This window comes from Emydura macquarii, unplaced genomic scaffold (genome assembly GCF_026122565.2).
Source record: "Emydura macquarii macquarii isolate MOO-44397 ecotype Brisbane River unplaced genomic scaffold, CSIRO-AGI_Emac_v2 contig_3343, whole genome shotgun sequence".
NCBI lineage: Eukaryota > Metazoa > Chordata > Testudines > Chelidae > Emydura > Emydura macquarii.
The window spans coordinates 1,415,442-1,439,280 of NW_027133480.1; the positions used below are offsets into that span (position 1 = coordinate 1,415,442).

Sequence of the window (23,839 nt, forward strand, 5' to 3'; positions counted from 1 at the left end):
ATGTGCCTAAAGGATTTCAATAGGGTGTGTTTTCTTGATTAATGCCTTATACAAAGTATTGTTTTCTCAGCGCTGAATAATTCCACTACATTAAAAATAAAAACATTCCCATCACCCCCAAAATTATTACTTGTTTGGCTTCCACTGTAGGCTAGCATCATAGCTAAAGAGATAGTGGAAATTAACATTGTTACAAACAAAACACTCTGTGCAATTTGACTGAACACTTCATAAAGCTATACAACTGGATGGGTTCCACTGTGATACTAGATGCTACGCACACCTTGAACCACTGCAGAAAAAAGTGCAGTAACATAAGAAGATGTGGTTATAATTCCATATCTAGCATATTGTTCTCTACACGTAAAAAAGAAAAGATTGTTTCCTCATAGACCTGTTAGCACATGAACAGCTTATTTTACCAAAGTAAAAGGTATAATAAATTGTATAACCTTAATATTCCCCACTTTATCGTTGCTAAAAATGGGGGCAGGAAAAATGGAAGCTTTTCAGTGCTGCTACCTGACTTTTCAACATCTTGAGAGCTTACTTTGTCAAATAATCGTACTGCATTTTCTATCAAAGCATTCACAGTAAGACAAGCCAAAAGAAAGCACAGGAAATCTGCATTTGTTAGCAGGACGGGTTTAAATCCTCTCTGAATGAACATGTTTTATTTCTGTGGTTTGGCAAATCACAGGCTAAACCCAACCCTAGGTGACCAGAAAGCAATTTCTCATCGCACCTACTGCATGCACCCTAACAACTTGGACGACCATCAGCAACAAGCCTATACTGCCCTGATGCTGTGGAAACCATCAGACACAATAAGGGCAAGCTGTCCAGCAGTTTAGACAGGGCAAATGCTGCATCAGCTGCTTTGTTGGAGCAGCGTTCTGGGGGTCAGCTCACAGTCATTATGATTTCCAAGCCAAATTTAAGTGTTGGGGTTTGTTTTTTTTTAAATGAACCCTTAAAGAAAATATCACATCCCTGAAGTAAATAATACTGGAGAAAAGAGCGGCAAGCTGTCTGTAGAAGCAGAGGAGTAATCAAAAAGGTTCTGGTTTATGAAAACTTGGACAGGCTTTCCCAAGAGTTCTTCAAAAAGAGTAGGATGACCCACTTTGATTCTCCTTCAGTAATGAAGTACCTTCAGTCTTCAGCAAAACTAAAGATGAAATCCTAGCCAAGGCAATGGGCGTTTTTTGCCACTGGGTCAGAGTTTCACCCTAAGTTACCTGCAAGATGTGCCCAACAAGCACGAAGGCTTTAATAAATGTATACTCATCGCACTGCACAAGGACAGCTAAGATATCTGAGCTGTTGGGAGGTGTGCTTTGTGTTTGGTTTGTTTTAGTGTTACGTCTCTGAGTCTGATCGGACGTATACCAGTTTTCTACTGGCTTCGCTCCGCTGACTACAATGGACTTCCTCAGATTGAAGCTGGCGTGAGAGCGAGATCAGAATAGTCACTATTAGAACTCACGTTACCTGCCAAACACGGAGCTGTCTCGTCTAAAAGCCATGCTTTCACAAGCCCGATAGAAAGCTGGACTATTCGTCTACTGGGTCTAAAAGAGAGGCTTGAAAGGAAGAACACTAAAGGAGCTGAGTGTAATTGCAATGTTCTTTGGGAACAGCAGCATTTGCTCTTATGCTAATGCCCAGCACAGCTCTCAGACTGATCTGAAGTTCCCAAATGCTGAAATATGGACCAGATCTTCCGCTGGTGTAAACAGGCATAATTCCATTGATGTCAAAGATGATTTATGGCAGCTGGTGATCTGGCCCCAGTGGGGTTGTTTTTATTGTGAGATCCCTACCCGCCGCTTTCATTGAATTAAGGAAACTGAAAATAAAAATCCTTTGCTGCTCTCATGATCAAATGTCAAGCACCATGCTTTTGTTTTTCCTTTAATGACTCTATTGATGACTGCAGGACTAAAAAGGCTTATGGCCAGGCAATATGGGATGGTTCTATGGTTATGACTGTGGGATTTTTGCCCAAGTCTGGGCTGCAGGGTTTCGGTGCTAAAATCCCTAACTCAGACTTCATGTGAACTATGATCTCCAGGATGAAAGGTTAAACTAAGGATTCACCGCCCCTTGCGATCTCCCCTCTCCTAGTGTCTCAGGTGCAGAATGGAGCCAGAAGAGGGGTATGAATCAATTAACATGAAACATTCCTCATATCTTGCTGCCCAGCAAGCCTAGGCTGATGGGGGTCCCAGTGAGGCCTAGCATAGCCCTCTCAACCTGGCTCTCTGCACTAGACAGTACCTCGTTTGTGAATCAAAACCAGTACTTTATTTTCCAGTCCTTTTTAAAAAAATCTAAACAGATATTCACTAAGACATTGCAGTTACTCCAACAGCTGCAATTTCAAGTTTACTAAAAGCTGTTGACTTAATGATGGAGGGGGGAAAATTGCAGTTTGGAGATTTCTAAAATGCTTCTTTCCAAAGCCTCATGGACCATTTTAATCAAACTAACTGCTATCTGGCTACTACAGTAGTTACGTAGAATTTCAAGATTTTTAAAAAATTTGCTCAGAATACCTGATGAAATTTTGGCAAGGCTGCTTTTGTCTCCTATTGCTGATAGGAAGAGAACATTGATTTGCTTTTATGCCTAAATACAGTATAATCCAAGTATTAAACCTAGGAGATTTTACTACTCACTTGTCTCAATTCACATCCCCAAACCTGACACAAACAATTCTCCTTTAATTGTTTTCTATTTGCTCAATGTCTAATTCACCATCTAGCTGAAAGACATTCTCCCCTCCTGTCCCACTACTCCTCCATGAAGCCTTTTCATCTTCTTTTCTACTGCTCTCATCTTCCGTGGCACAATAGTCTGACTCCTCCCAAGAGAGGTCTTCTTTGCTAACCCTACATTCTTCTGCGTTGGAGTGAGGCTCTGGCACTGGGGTGCAGGCTGGTGTCCTGCCTGGCATGACATCGGAGGAGGAAGGAGATGTTGTCCATGACTTGGGGCTGTTGACACGAGGGCAGAACTGATTCTGCTGAGCACGGTCATCCACTGTGGTGCTAAGGCTGTCAAAGGTTTGACGATTCTGCACAGGGAACAGAAAACAGGCAAATGAAACAGTGGCATTTCGCTTGCACAAACGAGGTCGAAGTATCAGCTTAGAGAGAGCAAAAATGTGCTACTTCATCTAGGACGTCTCCCTGCCAGAGCTAAAATGATCCTTATTGTGCACTTACTGGTGTTCCCCAACCCCCCCAGCCTTACATGGACGTTTCATGGCACAGATATTTTATAAGGAATACACTGGGGAGAAAGTACCAGGTACTATAGGGCTCTTTCAACTAGCAGAGAAAGGCATAACAAGAACCAGTGGCTGTAAGATAAAGCCAGTCAAATTCATATTAGAGATAAAGCCCAGATTTTTAACAGAGAGGGAGATTAATATTGGACCAAGCCACCATACAAAGTGGTGGATACGCCATCTCTTCTTGTCTTCAAATCAAAACAAGACACATTGCTGGAAGATATGCTTTAGTCAAACTTATTGGGCTGCATACAGGAGTAACTGGATGGAATTCTAAGTCTTGTGTTATCCAGGAAGTCAGACTAGATGATATAAAATTCCCTTCTGGCCTCGCAGATCTATGAGTGAATTCCAACAGCATACAAAATGATTAATTGAAACGTTCATCTTTAGAGTCACTGCAGAGAATGCTGTTCAAGTCTCTCAAAAGATAATAATTACACTTAGTAAACCTTTTGTGAAAAAATCCCATCAGCAAACCAATCCAGCAGACAACTTGCCTCTCTCAAGCCCTCAAAGACTTAACATGTGTCTTTCCCAAAATCTGCCAGTAAGAATTTGTTACTCTTAGTAGCAACAATTTATGTGCAGGAACTCCAGGCCTACTGTTACTTCCCTTTGCAGTAGTCCTTGCATTTCTTCCACTTTCTGTAATGTCTGTTGGATGCAAATGTACCCACTTAGTTTTGGATACATTATACGTCATCCCATCCTGGCTGCTTTAGGATCTTGAGATCTGAGAACTCAATCAGCACAGATCCAGTCAGTTGTAACTAAATGAATTTATTTTTTTAAAAGCAATTTACTGCCATTTGGTGGGACATTTTGGACAAGCTGAGATAACTGCAATGTCATGCCTAAAAGGATCAGAACTACTGGGCAAGGAGACTTTTCCCTTTCAGAGGAGCACTTACAGTATTGCTCCTAAATACGTGCTTCTCATTACAAATTGATTAAGTCTATGGCCTGGATTCAGGAAAGCCCTTAAGCACGTAAACCCTGCAGGCTGCACTTCTGCAGTAGAGAAGAGGGCAGCTGCAATTGGCTCCATTTTATATGGATTAATTTTAAACCTTAATTTTAAGCATGTGCTTAAGACCCATCGATGTCTGAGACTTAAGCATGTTCTCATTGGGGCCTTTGTGGCTATACCACAGTGATGGGCACTGTATCTCAGTACACAAGAAGATCTCTGTATCGCTCATCTCTGTATGAAACAGGCTTTGGGGTTGGTTGTAGTTTCTTGAAACTCTTTATTTAGCTCATATGCTGTCAGATCAAATTGGTTTCAAAACACTGACAATGATGAGATGTTTGCTGGCATTTAGAATTACTCACATTAAGCTGCAGTATGTATGACATGACAGTTATCGTCCCTGGAGATGCTGCTGACTGCAAATGCATACATATTGGTAGACACTGCTTTTTTTAAAGAAACAAACTAAAGTCTAATCACTTATCTTAATTAAAATAAATTGCCACTCTCCTGATGTTCACTATGTAAGCAAAGCACGTACTACAACAAGGAGTAGCCAGGGACCAGTGCAATTTGCAATAGAACAGGAAATCCCTGATCTGAATTTTCCAGTGGTTTGTGAAGAGAAGCAAAGAGAACTGGAGGAGGGGAGACCAGAAAGACAGATGAACGGAGGCAATGAGAACTTGCAAAACTTAGCAAAAGGGATAGAGGGCTCACAAAAGCAACAAAAAAGACTGACCTGTGGAAATCTAACATCAGCTGATAAGAAATGAAAGCAAATATCTTTTGAGTTAAACAAAGACTTTAAGAAAACATAAAGATAACTTTAAGAAGTCAAGTGACCACTGAAAATATTACAGGAAATAACATCACTCCCCTGAGAGTGACAAAATGTCCTTGCACCTACTAACATTGAAAAGTAGCCTATTATTAGTTTCGAGTAATTCCATCTTTGCCATATGAATCTAAAAATCCTTGGCATCTACAGTGCCAGTTAGAGCAATGCATGGGTATCAAATGGTTTATGCACACTGCTCCCAAAATGAAAGCCCAGCCAAGTGATGCTGCAATGAAAGCATTAACTCATTTCACAGAAATCTGGTTTGTCCATATCCTGTCTAAGCTCTCTATCTGAGTATTGCTGTACGCCTGCACAGTAATATCTGAGAGCTGTATCAGAGCTATAGTCAGATAAGACTGGTTAACATCTTTAGGTCATGTTGAAGTGTCCTCATGTGGAACCGTGATTATTATATTTCAAGACTAGGGTTATAATTAGCGCTCAAAACAGACCATTGTTACACTACAAATGGATGCTACTAATTTGCTCAGTATCACAATATAGTTTACAAATGTATTTTGGAAATCTGGCATCAAAAATCCCCATTATATTAGTATGAGTATGACGCAAACCACATTGCTGGTCAGATGATAATATTCAGCATGAACTTGACACAAGAATGTCCAATCGCATTAGTGAGACACCTCCAGATGGTGGTGCACCATTGTGGACAGCAAAACCTATATGGAGCTGTAAAAGAGCACAGTTCGTAGCTGGTCTGGTCAGATTTCAGTCTCACTTACTGAGCTTCATTTAGAAAGTTGGAAGGGCTGCCCATGGATGAATGGAGCAATTACCCTGGGAAATGCACTGATTCACCACATCTCAGAGGCAGGCTTTACTGGCATGGTGTTGAACCTTCCAGGGGGGCGGTGTCGGTGCCCTCCCGTTCCCTCCCCCCCCCCACCCAAAAACAAAAATATTAAGAGAACTAAAAAATGCCACCATGGCTAAAAGCAGAGTAAAAGAGGCAGTTAGAGGCAAAAATATATATATATTTTAAAAATTGAAAGTCAAATCCTAGTGAGAACAATAGAGAGGAGCATAAACTCTGGCAAGTCATGTATAAAAATATAATTAGGCAGGCCAAAAAAGAATTTGAAGAGTAAAAGACACAAAAACTAACAGCAAATTTTTAAGTACATCAGAAGCTGGAAGCCTCCCAAATAATCGGTGGGGCCATTGGATGATCAAGGTACTACTGGGGCACACGAAAAAGCAAGGCCATTCCAGAGATTCTAAATGAATTCTTGTGCATTGGTCTTCACTGTAAAGGATGTTAGGGAAATTCCCACACCTAAGCCATTCTTTTTAGGTGCAAATCTGAGGTACTGTACCAGATTGAGATGTCATTAGAGGAAGTTTTAGAACAAACTGATAAATTAAACAGTAATAAATCTCCAGGACCAGGTAGTGTTCACCCATGAATTCTGGAGGAACTCAAATACGAAATTGCAGAAATACTAGCTCTGGTATGCAACCTATTGCTTAAATCAGACTCTGTACCAGATGATTGGAGGATGACTAATGTAACCCCGGTATTTAAGAAAGGCTCCAGAGGTGATCCTGGCAATTACAGGCCAGTAAACCTAGCTTCAGTACCAGACAAATTGGTTGAAACTATAACAAAGAATAGAATTATCAAACACACAGCTGAACAAAGCATTTGGGGAAGAGTCAACATGGCTTTTGTAAAGAGACATCATGCCTCACCAATTTATTAGAATTCTTTGAGGGCATCAACAAGCATGTGGACCAGGGTAATCCAGTAAATGTAGTGTATTTGGACTTTCAGAAGCTTGTGACAAGGTCCTCACCAAAAGCTCTTAAGCAAACTAAGCAGTCATGGAATAAGAAAGAGTGTCATTTTATGGATCAGTAACTAGTTAAAAGATAGGGAACGGAGATAGGAAAAATTGGTCAGTTTTCACAATGGAAAGTGGAAAATGGCAGGGTCCCCCAAGGATCTGAATTGGGATCAGTACTGTCAACACGTTCATAAATAATCTGGGGGAAAAAGGAGAATAAATAGCGAGGTGGCAACATTTGCAGATTATACTAAATTACTTAAAACAGTTAAATCCAAAACTAACTGCAAAGTGTTACTAAAGGATCTCACTAAACTGGATAACTTGGCAACAACTGGCAGATGAAATTCAATGTTAATAAGTGCAAAGTAATGCATTTTGGAAAACATAATCCCAACTATACATACAAAATGATGGGTTCTAAATTAGCTGTTACCACTCAAGAAAGAGATCTTGGAGACATAGTGGATAGTTCTCTGAAAACTGCTGCTCAATGTGCAGTGGAAGTCAAAAAAGCCAAGAATATTAGGAACCATTAAGAAAGTGATAGATAAGAAAATATTATAATGCCACTATATAAATCCATGGCACATCCTGATGTTGAATACTGCGTGCAGTTCTGATCACCCCATCTCAAAAAAGATATATTAGAATTGGAAACAATACAGAGAAGGGCAACAAACATTATTAAGGGTATAAAACAGCTTCCATATGAGGAGAGATTAAAAAGGCTGGAACTGTCCATCTTAGAAAAGAGATGACTAAGGGGGATATGATAGGGGTCTATAAAATTAGGAATATTGAAAAGGAAGAGTTATTTACCCCTTCACATAACACAAGAATCAGAGGTCACCCAATGAAATGAATGAGCAGTAGGTTTAAAACTAACACAAGTAAATACTTCTTCACACAATGCACAGTCAACCTGTGGGAACTTGTTGCCAAGAGATGTTGTGAGGGTTAAAACTATAACTGGGTTCAAAAAAGAATTAGATAAATTCATGGAGGATTAGCCAAGATGGTCAGGGAGGCAACCCCATGCTCTGGTATCCCTAAACCTCTGACTTCCTGAATCTGGAAATGAATGAAAGGGGATGGATCACTCCACAATTGCCCTGTTCCGTTCATTCCCTCGGAAGCATCTGGCACTGGCCACTGTCAGAAAACAGGATACTGGGCTAGGTGGACCATTGGCCTGACCCAGTATGGCCATTCTTATGTTCTTACGGTCTTAGCGGTACTGACTGGCATAGATGACCCTCTTGCATGCATGTATGAATGTAATATATGGGCTGTTTCCTATACACTACAGGATGTAAACTCATTGCACCCAGGGAGAGGAATCAACTCCTATATAAACCATGCCATAAACAAACTTTCCGAAAGAGGACACCAAAGACCACACAGCCATTTTACATGGCCACATCTAGTTTTTTTATGACGTGTTCTGGAAATGTGGTGTGCACACACTACTTGAGCACTGCTAGAGGCAGTGGTTTGAAAAGTTGAGTGGAAGAGACTTGCCTGTCCTTTTGGGAAACCATCCTCCTTTTCTAAACACTGCTAACCTCCCCTGCCAGGATTACTTCTATCCACGATTCATAAAATAATGCTGAGGAGCATCTTCCCCCTTTTATTGCTTTTAGAATGCACCAGGTTGTACCAGCTGCTATGTTTCCTAGGGGAGGACTTTGCTTATTTCACCCACCTCCACCCTCAGCAGCACATGAATTACTCTGGATATCGAGAGCTAATAAATGTGCCCTACTGTACATCTCTATAAGGAAATAGATAACAAAATCTACATTTTTATAGGGATCTACAGTAAGACTCTGCTTTTAATGCAACAATCAAAGAATATGCTAGAAGCTACAGCTACTTCGACTACTCTGAAGCAAGTTTATTGCTACTTACCTCAGTTACTCTATAACCAAAGGCCTACCACAGCCACTACAAATGTTTTGCATCCCATTTTGAGTGAGTGTTACGTAAAACCACAGGGCAAAGGCTACATATGCTCTCTCTTTGTGTAAATTATCTCCTGTGACTTGTTCTCTCTCTTTTCCATATGCCTATCTCTTGCTTTTGCATCACAGAAACACACAACCCCCAAAGGAGGAAGGTTCTAATGAAAACCAGATGTGTAGACCTTTTCAGCAAAAATGTTTTTTTTCCATGGGTCAAGTGGCCTGCTATGTAGCCACCAATGTTCAGGTTTAAGTTTTTAGAATATTAATTTATTACTTTCTTCAGTGGGCGCATTTATCTGTTCTGAATGAAGATGATCATCTGACACACACCTCTGAAAGGACTAGAAGCTGAAGCAGATAAATACATTACAAACAAACAACCCATTAGATTCAAACTCTCTGAGCCCCACAAACTCTCATTTGTTTACATGGGACTTGCATATAGAATAAATCTGTTGCATATTTGGAATGCAATGGGGTAGCAGGTCATGAGATCCCTGAGATTAAAAGATGAGGTGGCTTGATTTTTCATACTGGCCATTACAAGATTTTATATATATATATATATATATTAGCCAGTGGTAGCAGAGATAAAAAGGAGAAAAGGTTGTCTCAATGAGAGTGGCTTCAGCCCCCAAATATCTATTGAGTAATCTGGTGTCAGTGTCTCAGCTACTTTACATTCCAATTATCTTTTAAAAAACCGAAGTCCAAGGCCCTGGCACTAAATTTATACAAATTGATCATCTCCTGAAATGCTTTAATCTACATCCCTGAGCATTATGTTAAACAAAGCATCATAATAAAACAAGTCATTGCAAACAAATGCACAGATGTTATATATAAGTTGTTGTGACTCAGTCTTCCACTGAACTAGGAGTCCCTGCAATTCTAACTCAAGGCATGCAGAGCCAAAGTCTGATCTCATATACGCTGCTATAAATCCAGAGTAGCTCCAGTAAGTTAAATGGAGTTGCACCTTGTAACAGGTTTCACTCAGGGGCCAGCAGGCCTAATGGCCAGACAATGACTTGACTGTCCTTTCATCCCATAGCAGGTTTCACTCTGGTGCCAGCAGCAAGCAGGCCATGGTCCATCAATTCCCCAGTACCCCAGAGTTCTCCTGGACAAATGGAGACCCAGGCCTTCTCTCTACACTGGGTCCTGGCTCGGGGCCCAATGGGCAGAGGGTAGGAATGTCTTGGTCACCTCTTCCTGGTGCACCTGACTAGCCTCCCTTGGGCTGCTTCCTAACTTTCTGCATTTTCTTCTGTTGGGGTTTGGTCATAGCCTGCTTCCCACCCTGTGGGAGTTCCCAATCAGTCCCAGCAGCTCAGTCAGTCCAGCTCTTTTCCTAGTCTCCAGTTATTCTCCATCAGCAGGGTGTGCAGGAGGGAAAAGGGGCAGTCCTCTACCTCTCCCAGTTGGGCCTTACTAGACCCTCTACCAGCAATTGCTTTGTCCCCAGAAGCTGCAAATTAGCTTCCTCCCTTCAAACAGCCTCTCCTTCATTCTCTTTCCCTGCTCGACTGTCAGAGCATGCCCTGCAGTATGGGCTCCTTCACTCCCCTAGTCTGTGGAGGCTCTATAAACCCCCTCACACACGTGCTTACATCAGGTCTGAACTTGCCTGTAGGCATGTGTCAACTAGGCAAATGAAATAAGAAATGTTACAGGGGCGTAGACATTCAGCCAGGAACGGTCTTTTCTAAGAGGGGGCAGAAAACAGTGAACTGATCTGATAGTATCTTTATCCCTCTTGGTGCTTGTGCATTGTAGCATATTGAGCCATATCCGAGTCAATTTCTTTGGAAGCTTGTTTGTGAAAAATAGTAACCAGTGTATAAGTTCAGTGGCTGCATTTCAAATGGAAATTGTTCTTTTCTTTAAAATAAAACCACTCAAAGTATCAAAAGGCACTAGTCCATATAGAAGACTAGGCATTAGTCGACATAAAGGACTAGCTGCCTGGATGTTTTATGAACCTTCTCAATAACTAGAGGCTGGCCAAAAACAACCCTCCCTCAAAACCTGCTGAAGCTGTAAACCAAGGCGCTGATAGGCATTCTTTATTATTAATATTAATGATCATTTGTCAAGATTCAGAATATGTGCGTTGTGTTGCACAAGACACACGGCAGAGACAATCCTGCCCCAAGGACTATGCTTTAGAAAGTGGTGGATGGCACATATGAATGGCCGGGCTTTCTAACTGGTTTGCGAAAGTGCATTTTCCTGTCTGAAAATGCAGGAGACTTCTCAGTTCCTCCTTAGGAAGCTGCAGGAGGGCTGAAGTATACCAGCATGCTGAGCGTAGTGCTCTTGCAATGAGTTATGCAGACTCTATTTCCTTTGCAATGGCTTTCATCTGTCATTTGTTGATGGGAATATTCTCAGCCTGGGTCTATGTAAAACACACACAAGATTCCCAGTGCCAAAGAGGTTTCAATATTCTTAAATGCAGCCTGTCTTGTATTTGCTGTCTTGGGGAACTGAATGCAGCATGGTTTCAATAAGAGGTTCTCCAAATGTGGTGCATGACCACAGGTGGAGCATTTGCTTGTGGTCTGATGGCAGGACCCTACTCGTGCACCCCAATCCTTCAGGTCCCTAGCAGGCACTCCTAGACGAGGCACCACGACAAAACACGCGGTCACTGCTCCTGACCAACAGTCTGAGAGCTCAAGGCTGTGGTCTCACTGCAGCCACGCCCCAAGCCCCTGATTGGCAAGACAGAGAGCATTCTCATTGGATACCTGGCCTCTATAAGGACCCCAACAGGAAGATGAAGCTGTCGGAGCAACAGGCCATTGCCTTTTGGTTTGTTGCCTTGCCTCGCTACCTTGTGTAACATTACCCTCCTGTCTCACCTGACATTGCCCTGCTGCATGGCCTGACTTTGCCTTACTGCCTCACCTAACCCACTGATCTGGCCTCTTGGATTGCAGCTCCTGGGCTGCTGACTCCTGTAAAAACTCTGACCACTGCCCTGGCCTGCCTCTGATACTGACTGACCTGCTACCTGCGCACACTTGACGATGCCTCCGGACTTTTCCTAGCCCTGCTTTGGCCACCAGGCTTCATACTTAGGGAGGGTCGGTCAGCCATGGAAGGCCAAATTTTCTGAGCATCTAAGTGACTTAGGAACTTACGCCCTATTTTTGAAAAGTGACGTAGGCACTTAGAAGCCTAAGTTTCATTGAAAGCCAATAGGACTTAGACTCTTAAATGTAAAATGGGATTTAGGCTCCTAAGCAGAGTTGTGGGAAGAACAGATTTGTCAGTTCACTGGCAATTTCGAAAAAATTGGGGCAAAAATCGGTTTCAGTTTGAACCCAGAACATCACAGAACTGAAAAGTTGGAGAAAAATCATTTTGGGTTTGACCCAAATGACACATTTTGTTTAGTTTTTGAGCATTTAACGTTTTAAAGTTGTTTTAATAAATGTGAAAAAAAAGATTTTGAAACGAAGTCGCTGTGCACTGAAAAACTGAAATGGTTCATTTCCAAAATGCCAAGCCAAACATTCTGGCTTTTTCAAAATGTATTTTTTTTATAGCACATCACTGATCTGAATTTGCAAAACAGTTTGATGATGCTGATTCTGCATTTTTCACCCATCAGCAAAAAACGTTTCAGCCAAAAAAATCTCACTCCGCTCTTCTCCTAAGTCACTTAGGCACTTTTGAAACTGTTCCCAACGGTGCTAAGTCTCCTCCACCTGTCAACTCATATTAAAACACCAGCTAAAATAAATCTAATAATGTCCTGCTATTAATTGGCCAGGTAAACAAATGCTGCAGTTGCTACAGGGATGCTATGGCATCATGAATGGGAGGGAGGTGTCCACACAATTTTAAAGAAATGGGGAGGTGGTCCATGTAATGGTGAATGGAAGGAGAAGTGATCCACAGCATTGAAAGTGGGATTTGGAAGTGTTCCTGAGAGGCCTTCTCTTGATTTCAATGAGAGTTAGGGGCCTAAATACCTTTTCTGGCTCTGGGCCTGCATCTGCAGAGAGTCATTTTCTTATTATCCTATAACAGCCACAATTAGATTTGTATATCCTGCAATTCAACCTCTGATATAAAGTCTACTGAGACCTAAAACATTAAATAAAATAGTGGAAGATGATGATGATCTCAAGTCGCTGCATATTCTGTTGTCGTGCCTAATGAAGGAAGAGCATTGCTACTTTGGAACTACATGCAGTTTTATAACAGAGACACTGTTGGTAAAGTTGATTTGCCAGCACTTGATTTAGAAAGCAAGTTTTCACACGTTGCATTGGTCTGAGCATAAAATTAGGAAAAGATGGCACTATGACAATTCATTTGGCTGGTATTCTGAGGTTGTTGCAGCTGTCCATTTTAACAGGAACAGAAGCCTTGCTAATCTTCATGTCATAAACTTTGGTAGGATCTGTGATATTCTAGTTATCTGGTAACAGATCATGGGTATTAAGTTTGCGAACAGTATTGCAAATGAAGTGGCTTATTTTACTAAATTCCAACTTTCACTTCTTCGTGCCTGAAGGAGATAGTAGCCTCTGCATTCTAGAATTAATGACCACCTTGTCCTCAAACGAACTTTTCACTCTTGCACAATTTCAAAACAAACATTTTTTTTGTCTTGCCTGCATTGTAGACTCAGTCAAAAACCTCCCTTTCTGGTCTTTTGGCATGAATAGCATTCTTCTTATAACAAAAGTAAATGCACCCTTCCAAAGTCACCCAGCTGTAGATATGCACTTGTACTGTACACTTCGCACATGCAAAGCTGCCCGCGAAATATGCTTGTGTAAGGAGCACAGCTGGTGAAACAAGGGAAAAAAGCCCCCAAAACCGATTCATAAATATCTCCTCAGATAGAAGCTCTGATTTGAATTAGGCATGAATTGCAGGGTCAGATTGGGCCACATCTTTAGTTACTGCCAAGGAATTTAAGGCCTGATCCAGAGCCCATTGAAATTGGTGGAAACATTTCCACTGACTTTAACGGGCTTTGGATCAGGGTCACACAGTGCCTGTCAGGGAACAGCATAAAGCACAAATTTGTGCCCACCTGATTGAGAGGCTGCTAAGTGCAAGGGGGTCTCCCAGCATAAGTTAGGGCAGCCTGTGGGCTCTATTTAATACAGTTATTAGATACCCTTACAGAAATGGAGGAAAACACCGTGGAAAACACCTCGTTTATTTTGAGACGGCTATGACATCTACTTCCAAATCGGACTAAAGGGACTTTCCTCCCTTTTCAGACAGAGAACATCAAACTTTAAAGGTGGGGCAGATGATACAGAATTAAACTTGTGTGTGTACACATGAACAGTGAAATCAAACAAACAGGACCTCTTCCACTATGATTTTCACTCTCCAAACTATGTAATATATCTCTAAAGCTATCTAGATCAGTGTTTCTCAACCTGGGGGTTTAGAGGGGTCGCAAGTGCAGAGCTGGTATTGGGGGTGGCAAGAAAGGCAATTGCCTGGAGGCACAGGGGCGCCATGAAACTAAGTTACATGCCTCAGCCCCATGGGGGTGGGACTCAGGCTTCAGGGGTACAGTAGTTTGGAAAGGTTAAGAACCACTGATCTAGATCTATATAGATATAAATTATGTAATATATATAAACCAAAAGTTTCACTCCTCTTCATGCTCTAGAAGAAAAGTACTTGTTCATAATCACTTTGAGTATGTAATGGAATAACTGTACTTTGATAGGAACCTTTAAGGCACTAGTTAGGTTATTGTATATACGGAAGCATGGAAAAAGCTTTTTGAGCAACAATCTGCAATATTTTTGTGATGATGAAGCCCACATTTTCACCTGCTGTATGATGTCTTAGCTGCCTGGTGAGCAGATGTGAATCAGATGCTATATTCAATGCAGCATCTGTTCTAAATTCATCAGGAATATATATATATATATATTTTGGTTCATTTATTGGATGAATTTAGTGCTTGTGAAAAGTGCTGAACTGGCAACTCTGGAAAGTCCTCCATTTATATCCGCTAGACAGATACAGCATCGACAGAGGCAGTGCAAGCTTCCCCACAACACCTCACTAGTAGTAGTTCGTTCTCCATGCCCACTCAGCCCGTGGCCTCTTTCACAAAGTTGCCATATAGCACCTAGCATGCTGACTGATTTTGTAATGTAGACACTCATCCACTTTGAACAAGACTGAGTTTCTCACAGCACATCCATGCTGTAACTTGGTGCTTCAGTGAGATAATTATTAGTGGGTACTAGTGGGTAGCTGGGACCATTGTTTTCACCAAATTGGTTTCATATTCCCCAGTGGACTGCCCTCAGGTGGTAATAACAGTCAGTCACCAGATCGGTAGGCTGAATCTGAATCAGTACCTGGCTCGACAGTTCATTTCTAATCTCTTAAGTCATCCAATTTATCCTCAGTTACCCCTTCCAAAAAATATGAAAACTTAGGGGCCCAAAGCGAGAGTGCTAATAAATCTACATACGTGGGTGGGAAGTCAGAAGTTGCTAAACAAACAAAATTGCCCTAAAATTAAATAAACGTAAGAAAAGGCTAAAAATGCAAAACTTCTCAATCTTCTTCTTCTCGCTTTGGAGCTAAGGAGCCGCTGACATCTCCAAAAAGTCAAACTGCCGGGGAACAGCCAGAAAAACGCAAAGCTGCACGACTAACCTGAGGCAGCTCCAGGGCTGCCAAGCTCTGTCCTTGCAAGCCAGACCACGCTCAGGGCTAGTCCTTTAGCACTGGCCAAGACCTCTTGCATGACCGCTGTAAATGCTTAAATACAGCACGCACATTCTTGTTTGACTTGCACTGTATTCAGTGCCAGTCCAGTCCTGTGAAACTAGGCACGGTGCAGAGACCAACGAGTCCAATATATGCTAAAGGGAAATGATACTTTATTTGATTTCAAAGCCTATTCTGATCTCGTCAACTTGCCTGTGAGTATTGCCCTACACAGGGTTTGCTCAGGTCCACGGGTGCCCATTTGCTCTGTATTCTGCTTATTGCAGAATACTCTTGTGCCCCCAAGGGACATCCTGGTGGGAAGCCTGAAGCACAGAATAATTCAAGTAAGAGAGATGATCTCAGAAGCACTCTCGGCTAAATGTCTGAGAAACTCCAAATACGCAGCAATGTGATCCACATATCTGAGGAGAATAACAACATGCAATGTTTATCTGCACATCACAGGGCACACTTCATTATCTAACGGCCCTAATTTTGTATTTTCACTGGCATTTTTCATCTAGGTTTTAATTAATCTAAATTTATGGATCAGAATTCCATGGGTCTGTTTGCACTTCAGGGCAATCCTTATATTCCCTAATCACCATCCCTCTATCTTTAATCCACCCTTTGGTTAATCAGTATTACACAGCTCCGAGAGCATTGCTTGATTTTACGATGCACACACTTATACATGTTCTGCATTACCCAAACAGGCCTAGACATGCCAGGGCAAGTTGTGCTGGACTTATCTTTGCACTTCTTTGATTCAGTCTGTTTGAACAAGACTTGGAATGTTCTTCTGGCATGGTGTTTTCTATTTAATGTATAGCAGCCCTGTTATAGAATCTACACTTTTCTCCAGTCATTTAATCCATTTTGTTAACTTATAGAGCTATTCCTTTTTTGTGAATTATTAAATTGTTTTCCTGCAGCTAAATTCTGCTGTCACTTTCATGGGTGAGTCCATATTGACTTCAGTGGGAGCTGGCCCTATGTTATTGACAGTAGAAATTGACTCTTGGGGTTTGTTTTCACTTGGTTTCACATAAGAGTGTATCACCTATATGTATGATTGTAAAATGCTCATAACAGATAAGCACGGCATTTGGGATCAGGGGTTAATATAACAGAAAAATGAGTTATTGCTTGTATTTTTGGTTCTGTAGCATGTAGTACCTCTTCCTGACCTCAGGGGGACAAACAGATTTACCATTAAACAAGGAATCAGGACTGCTAATGTTTCTTAAAACATTTGACACAACACATTGATTCTGCAAACACTAACTCATGTGAGTAACTTTACACCCATGGGGCCAAAGCCTACTGAAGTCAATAGGAGTCTTCCAGTTGACTTCAACATGCTTTGTATGCGGCCTGTGAGTAATACCGCTGGCATCAATGGGACTACACCATCTGTATAAAGTTCCTCATGTACCACAGGGTTTGCAAGATTAGATTCCCGTCTGCAACTGGGTGCTTCAGCAGGACTATATTATAGTGTAGCTGGGACCATTGACTTCAGTGGGCATTTTCGACATGCAAGGATTATACACCTGGGTCCTGTGGCCAAAATTTTCAAACTTGGGTGCCCGAACTTAGTCACCCAAATTTAGGTGTAGGAACATACATAAAAGTGACCTGATTTTCAAAGGTGCTGAACATGTGCAGCTCCTACTGACTTATCTTAGTGCCTGAAATGTTTGGCCTGAATTCTTAGGAAAATAACATTTCCATGACCACCTTGCATACAACACATAGGGGCTGGCTGGATTTCACAGCTTCTACCTTCACAGTGCAACGAGTCAACCTTTTCATTAAGTTTTAAATAGTTTTCAAGATGTACAAATCTAACACTCACTAGTTGTCCTGAGACAACTTTACAATGCAATAGCTCTTCTGTGACAGCTCACTATCTTAGGGCTGGATTCAAAACTGACTGGAGTCAATGGGAATCTTTCCATTGACTTAATGGGCTTTGAACCAGGTACTTAAAACTCTCTCCAGCCACTGTTTTTGTATCCAACAGACAGAGGTATATATTAAAAATAAAAGTGGAACACTGGCAATCTAAACACTGAGAAAGTTAAAGATATTCACCATAAATGTTTCTTCGTAAAACTCCCCACTGCCCCAATGAAAGGTAAAACGTAATCTTTTTCCTCCAATGAAATTCTAAAAATGTCTCCCTCAAATAAGGAATCCCCAAGTAAATATGCTAGAATAAATATTAACAGAACTATAATCTCCAAGGTGAAACACTTGGAATGGGTTTTGCACAAACACTTTTCCCCCCAGCTAGGTTATTGCTACAATTTTCTTGTTAAAGGTGTAATGCTACAAGCTGTCGACAATACCAATCCTACCTACTAAGCTGTCAACACCTCCCATTAACACACTGTGCTACAGTTCCTTCATAGGGCTGAAAATAACTATCTGTGAGAAGGAAACTGAGAACTGACCTGTGGGTGGAAAGTATTCCGCCTTCTCATGCTGCACAGAAATCTTGCTGTGATGGAACAACTCCATCGGCCTTTTCTTTAGCATTTCAGTTGCTAGTCAAGCATTTGCAATAATCTTCAGTGTAACATGTCATTTCTTGGGGGGATTTCTGTGCCCTGCTTGTCTTTAAATTGCTCTCCAGTGCACAGATTTCTTTCTTTATCCGCCTGAGTTACCATAAAATACCTTTATCCCCAATCCAGGATTCTGCTACTTTGTTCAGTTATATCATATTGAGACATCCCATGTGGCATTTATTTCATTCAAATGTCTTACTCGTGTTATTAAAGGGAAAGAGATGCAGGCAGATGGTTCAGATCAAAACATTAGTTTTAAGTTATGCTAATATTCAAGTTCTATCAGTTTTCAATCTAACCCCCCTTTTCAGTCAATCATCATTTTCTCAAACTTTCAATTTCAGGCCACTATATTTGAGGTTTGGTTTCATAGCCTGTAAGTGATTTTTGTGTGTGTTTCTGAAAGTTTGAGCAAAAATGTTTCAGCAATATTTTAGTATAGAGAGAATAAAAAAAACAATCTCGGCTTGAAGAGACCTCCATCGGAAATGACTGGGAGTAGAAAGCTGAAATTTGGCATGGGAATAGCTCTCATTGAGGAGAAATATACCTGGAGAATTTGGGTGATTTTTTTTTTATTGATTTCACAGAGTTATGACCTTTTGGAAACTCTTTGTAGATATGCACAGTGCGCTTGCACAGAGGTTTTTGCTAATGTTGGCTGTGTTGCAGAATTTAGCTGCATAATGATGGTTCAGTCTGTGCAGGCCTTAAAAGGTGAAGGAGTTTGTTAAATATGGGTAAGCAGAGATTTCACTTAATTTATAAAATCACCAGAAACAGCATTCATGGATAGCGTAAAGCTGTTCTCTCTGTAATATGGCAGCACGCTGTTAAACAGAGAGGTCTGATGAGATGACTGTATGTTTCTCTAAACAAACACTCACTCTTGTAATGATTATTGTTTTGTCCCTGATATTTACATGGCAAGGATTTGTAAAACTGTTCAAACTTCCTAAATAAATAAAGTTTTTTTAAAAGAAGAAGGACTGCTGTGCACCGTGCCAAATCCCAGGGCACAGAATAACTACTGAGATTGTTTTCTTTTACAAAACCCAGGAAATGGCTTCCAAGACCTAAGTTAAATTTTATATTAAGCTTGTATTATTAGGCAGTCTGTTATCTCTGCCCTATTGTACATATTAAAATAGTCTTTAGCTATTAGAATTACAACTACATTAGAAGCAAGAGGAAGAGCAAGACCAGGGTAGGCCCATTATTCACTTGGGGCGGAGGGGACAAAAGGTGGAAATGTCAGAAGTGCTAAATGACTTTTTCATTTAGTTTCCACCAAAAGGATTAGTAGCGGTTGGATGACGTCTAACATAGTGAATGCCAGTGAAAATGAGGTAGGATCTGAGGCTAAAATAGAGAAAGAACAAGTTAAAATTACTTAGACAAGTTAGATGTCTTCAAGTCACCAGGGCCTGATGAAATACATCCTAGAATACTTAAGGAGCTGACTGAGGAGATAGCTGAGCCATTAGCGATTATCTTTGAAAAGTCATGGAAGACAGGAGAGATTCCAGAGGATTGGAAATGGGCAAATATTGTGTCAATCTATAAAAAGGGAAATAAGGACAACCTGGAGAATTACAGACCAGTCAGCTTAACTTCAGTACCCAGAAAGATAATGGAGCAAATAATTAAGCAATCAATTGGCAAACACTTAGAAGATAATAAAGTGATAAGTAACAGTCAGCATGGATTTATCAAGAAGAAATCATGTCAAACCAACCTGATAGCTTTCTTTGACAGGGTAACAAACCTTGTGAATAGAGGGGAAGCAGTAAATCTGGTATATCTTGGCTTTAGTAAGGCTTTTGATCCTGTCTCACATGACCATCTCATAAATAAACTAGGGAAATACAACATAGATGGAGCTACTATAAGGTGGGTGCATAACTGTTGGAAAACCATTCCCACAGAGTACTTATCAGTGGTTCTCAGTCAAGCTGGAAAGTCATATCAAGTGGGGTCCTGCAGGGATCAGTTCTGGGTCTGCTCCTGTTGAATATATCTTCATCAGTGACTTAGATAATGGCATAGAGAGTACACTTATAAAGTTTACGCACGATACCAAGCTGGAAGGGGATGCAAGTACTTTGGAGAATAGGATTAAAATTCACAATGATCTGGACAAACTGGAGAAATGGTCTGAAGTAAACAGGATGAAATTTAATAGGACAAATGCAAAGTACTCCACTTAGGAAGGAACAATCAGTTGTACACGTACAAAATGGGAAATGACTCCCTAGGAAAGAGTACTGCAGAAAGGGATCTGGGGGTCATAGTGGATCACAAGCTAAATATGAGTCAACAATGTAACACTGTTGCAAAAAAAGCAAACATAATTCTGGGATGTATTAGCAGGAGTGTTGTAAGCAAGACACAATAAGTAATTCTTTCACTCTACTCCGCTCTGATTAGGCCTCAACTGGAGTATTATGTCCAGTTCTGGGCACCACATTTCAGGAAAGATGTGGACAAATTGGAGAAAGTCCAGAGAAGAGCAACAAAATTAATTAAAGGTCTAAAAGAGATGACCTATGAGAGAAGATTGAAAAAACTGGGTTTGTTTATCTGGAGAAGAGAAGTCAGAAGAGGGACATAACAGTTTTCAAGTACATAAAAGGTTATTACAAGGAGGAGGGAGAAAAATTGTTCTCCTTAACCTCTGAAATTACGACAAGAAGCAATGAGCTTAAATTGCAGCAAGGGTGGTTTAGATTGGGACTTCCTAACTATCAGGGTAATTAAGCACTGGAATAAATTGCTTGGGGAGGTTGTGGAAACTCCATCACTGGAGATTTTTAAGAACAGGTTAGCTAAACACCTGTCAGGGATGGTCTAGATAATGTTTGGTCCTACCATAAGTGCAGGGGATTGGACTAGATGACCTCTCGAGGTCCTTTCAAGTCCTACTGTTCTATGATTCTATAACTACAGTTTAACACAGAGTTTTTCTACATGTGTGTAGCATCTTGTATGTTACACTAATATGTCTATGCCATACCAAGTCTATGAATGTCAGTTTAATGAAAGTGCATAGCATCTACACCTGCACCGTATATTAGGACTAATTTACATCCTGGCATGCATATGAGGTTGTAAGATCCCACCGACCCACATGCATGGCCATGTTACATGTGCCAGGATCTTGGTTCCAAGTCCTATGCAGAACGTAAGGGCTGAATAGCTACTGCTCCCGCTCCCTGCCTCCCTGCAGGCAAGCGGGCAGGATGGAGGTGCAAGGGGAATAGCAATCAGATCCACTGCTCCTTCCTGCCCCATGCAAGCAGAGCTAGCTTGATACATCAGGAAAAGGAAGCAGTGCCCTTTGAAGGGATGCAGGACACTTAAACCTCTGCCAGATGTGACCCTGGGCAACCTCAGAGCCTCCTCTCTGAGTCACAATTCCTCCGGGGCTATTCCTAGGATGATGCAGCTTTTGTGTCACACATTACTAATGGCTGGGCCAAAGGCACACCATAGTCCTGAATATGGTGGAGACTTTGGTATGTCGCCTTAGAGAGCTGGGTTCTATTCCCATTTCTACCAGCTGTGACCCTCTGCAACCTCTCAATTTCCTGGTTTAAAAAGTGGTAGCTAAGAGAGTTGCCTGCCTCCTAGAGAAAGGGTTATTGAGACCTTGTTCAGATCAAGGGTTGTGAACTGCACAGAATTATTAAAAGGCAGAATCCAGGATTCTAGTAGAAAAGGCAAATCCAGGATTTCCTGTCTCCTAGGCTAAAAAAGTATTTCGAGTGAGCTTTTCCCTGAGATACAAGCAGACATAACGAAGCTGCAACTCAGACGCTGCTGCATTACAATAGCGCATGTAAAACAGCAAGTAAAAGTGACAATAATAATAATACGTTTTTAGACTAAATTTAAACTGACAAGTCTAAAAGAAACAAGCAACGTGAATGGTGAAAAGTACATTAAATTCTCAAATGCTTTCTGTTTTAATTATCCAGCGTGTGATTAGAAAGAGCAAGGAGGAATTTTTCTTTTTCAATGTATGATTTTTAATCTTAGCAGGATCTCATTAAACTCAGAGCTGAAATGAAGTATCTCAATACATTCATTCTCTGTGTTAATCTGACTGCAGGACTCTAATCTTTCTAACTGCTGGTTGCATTGGATTCTAACTTGCACCATGACTGTGAGCTTTGGAGCCCTGTTGCCAAAGGATGCTGAAAGATGTGGCTGTCTTCTTTCTACCAACAGTAATTGGCTATTGCTGCCATCGCATATGAGGGCAATGACGAAACGGCCAAGGAATTCCAAGATCCACATTCAGACGCAAGGAAAGTATGCAGATTTTATACTGACATTACTTTTTCCTAGAACAAACTTCCACTGTGAATGAAGTGTCAGAATAAAATATGACTGAAATATCCAAGAAAAAAAACCCATGGGGCAGTTATAAAATATGTGAAATACAAACAGGATATGCTGTCTGTCCTGGAGTTTAAACTGGGTTATACCTAGGGTAACAAGCCTAGATATTGTCCTCTCATTAAATTCTCACACATCCAATTTTTTTTGCTACTTAATAGTTAATGCCTATTACCCTCTTGAATTATTTTAACTTGCAGCAAATTTTGGCTGGCTGCACTGACTCATACTGATGGGATCAGAAGAATGGTGCTCTCTGAGCTCTGGGCTTCCTTTCCAGTTCTAGAATGGGAAGGGGAATGATGAAAGGAAGAGAGAGTGTTTTGTTCTTCAGAAGAGTTGTTGCTAAGCTAATGTATTGGCCAGTCAGGTTATGATCTGCATCTGGGATATGCAGGACTTGAGGAATTTAAAGACTAGCTACTTTATTATTAATTATTATTATTATTCCTATCTCCTAGATAGTTAATAATAATACTGAACTCCCCAGGGTGCTTTTTATTCATCAAAGTGCTTTACAAAGAAGGTATCATTATCCCCATTTTACAAATGGGAAAACTGAGGCACAGTGCAGGAAAATGACTTGTCTAAGGTCACCCAGCAAGCCAGTGGCAGAGCTGGGAAGAAAACTCAGGTTTTAGTTCAGTGTTGTAGCCACTAAGCTACCCAGATATTACAGTGCTGGTTTATTGAATTCTCTCCAATCCCATGTATGACATCGAGCATATTCCAGCTGTCCCCATCAAAAATTACATTTGTTCCTAGTTCCTAATTAAGGGCCAGATTACAGTCTGACCTAGTAGGCACATAGACACACAGGGGAGTAGGACCTCCCCAAGACTTCCCCGCATCTCCACTGCAGGTGAAGAGGACTAGACAGAGGCTGCATACCTGGAATTATGCCACCCCATGCCATCCCATGCAGGTGGGCATGGAATGGGCAGAGATGAGCAGGGATTGGATAGAGCCTTGGCTCTAGCCTCCTCCTCCTCCTCCCCCAATGGGTGAGCCAGTAAGTCTGAGCTAGTGTGGTGTTGGGAGGATAGTAATTTGCTACTGATCTGGACCACTAGCAGATTACTAACCTGCGGGAGTGAGCACGAAGCAGGGGAGGAATTGTGCCTCTTGGAAGCACAGTTCCTTCCTGAGCCTCTCCTTCGCATGAGATCATCCCTGAAATATTAGTAAGCTGGCGTTCTGTTTTCATGATAACTACTAATAATTAAGT

The 23,839-nt window shown here is 41.2% G+C and overlaps 1 protein-coding gene across 2 annotated transcripts in view; it reads right to left on the bottom strand.

Annotated features, from left to right (window-relative positions):
• Positions 1–1,581: 1,581 nt before the first annotated feature.
• Positions 1,582–23,839, bottom strand: part of FAM53B (family with sequence similarity 53 member B) — a 120,324-nt gene continuing 98,066 nt past the window's right edge. For both annotated transcript variants that reach the window (XM_067533442.1, XM_067533443.1), the window contains exon 5: positions 1,582–3,082. In XM_067533442.1, coding sequence (XP_067389543.1) covers positions 2,729–3,082 — 354 coding nt within the window. In that variant the 3' untranslated portion in view covers positions 1,582–2,728. The remainder of the gene's footprint in view (positions 3,083–23,839) is intronic.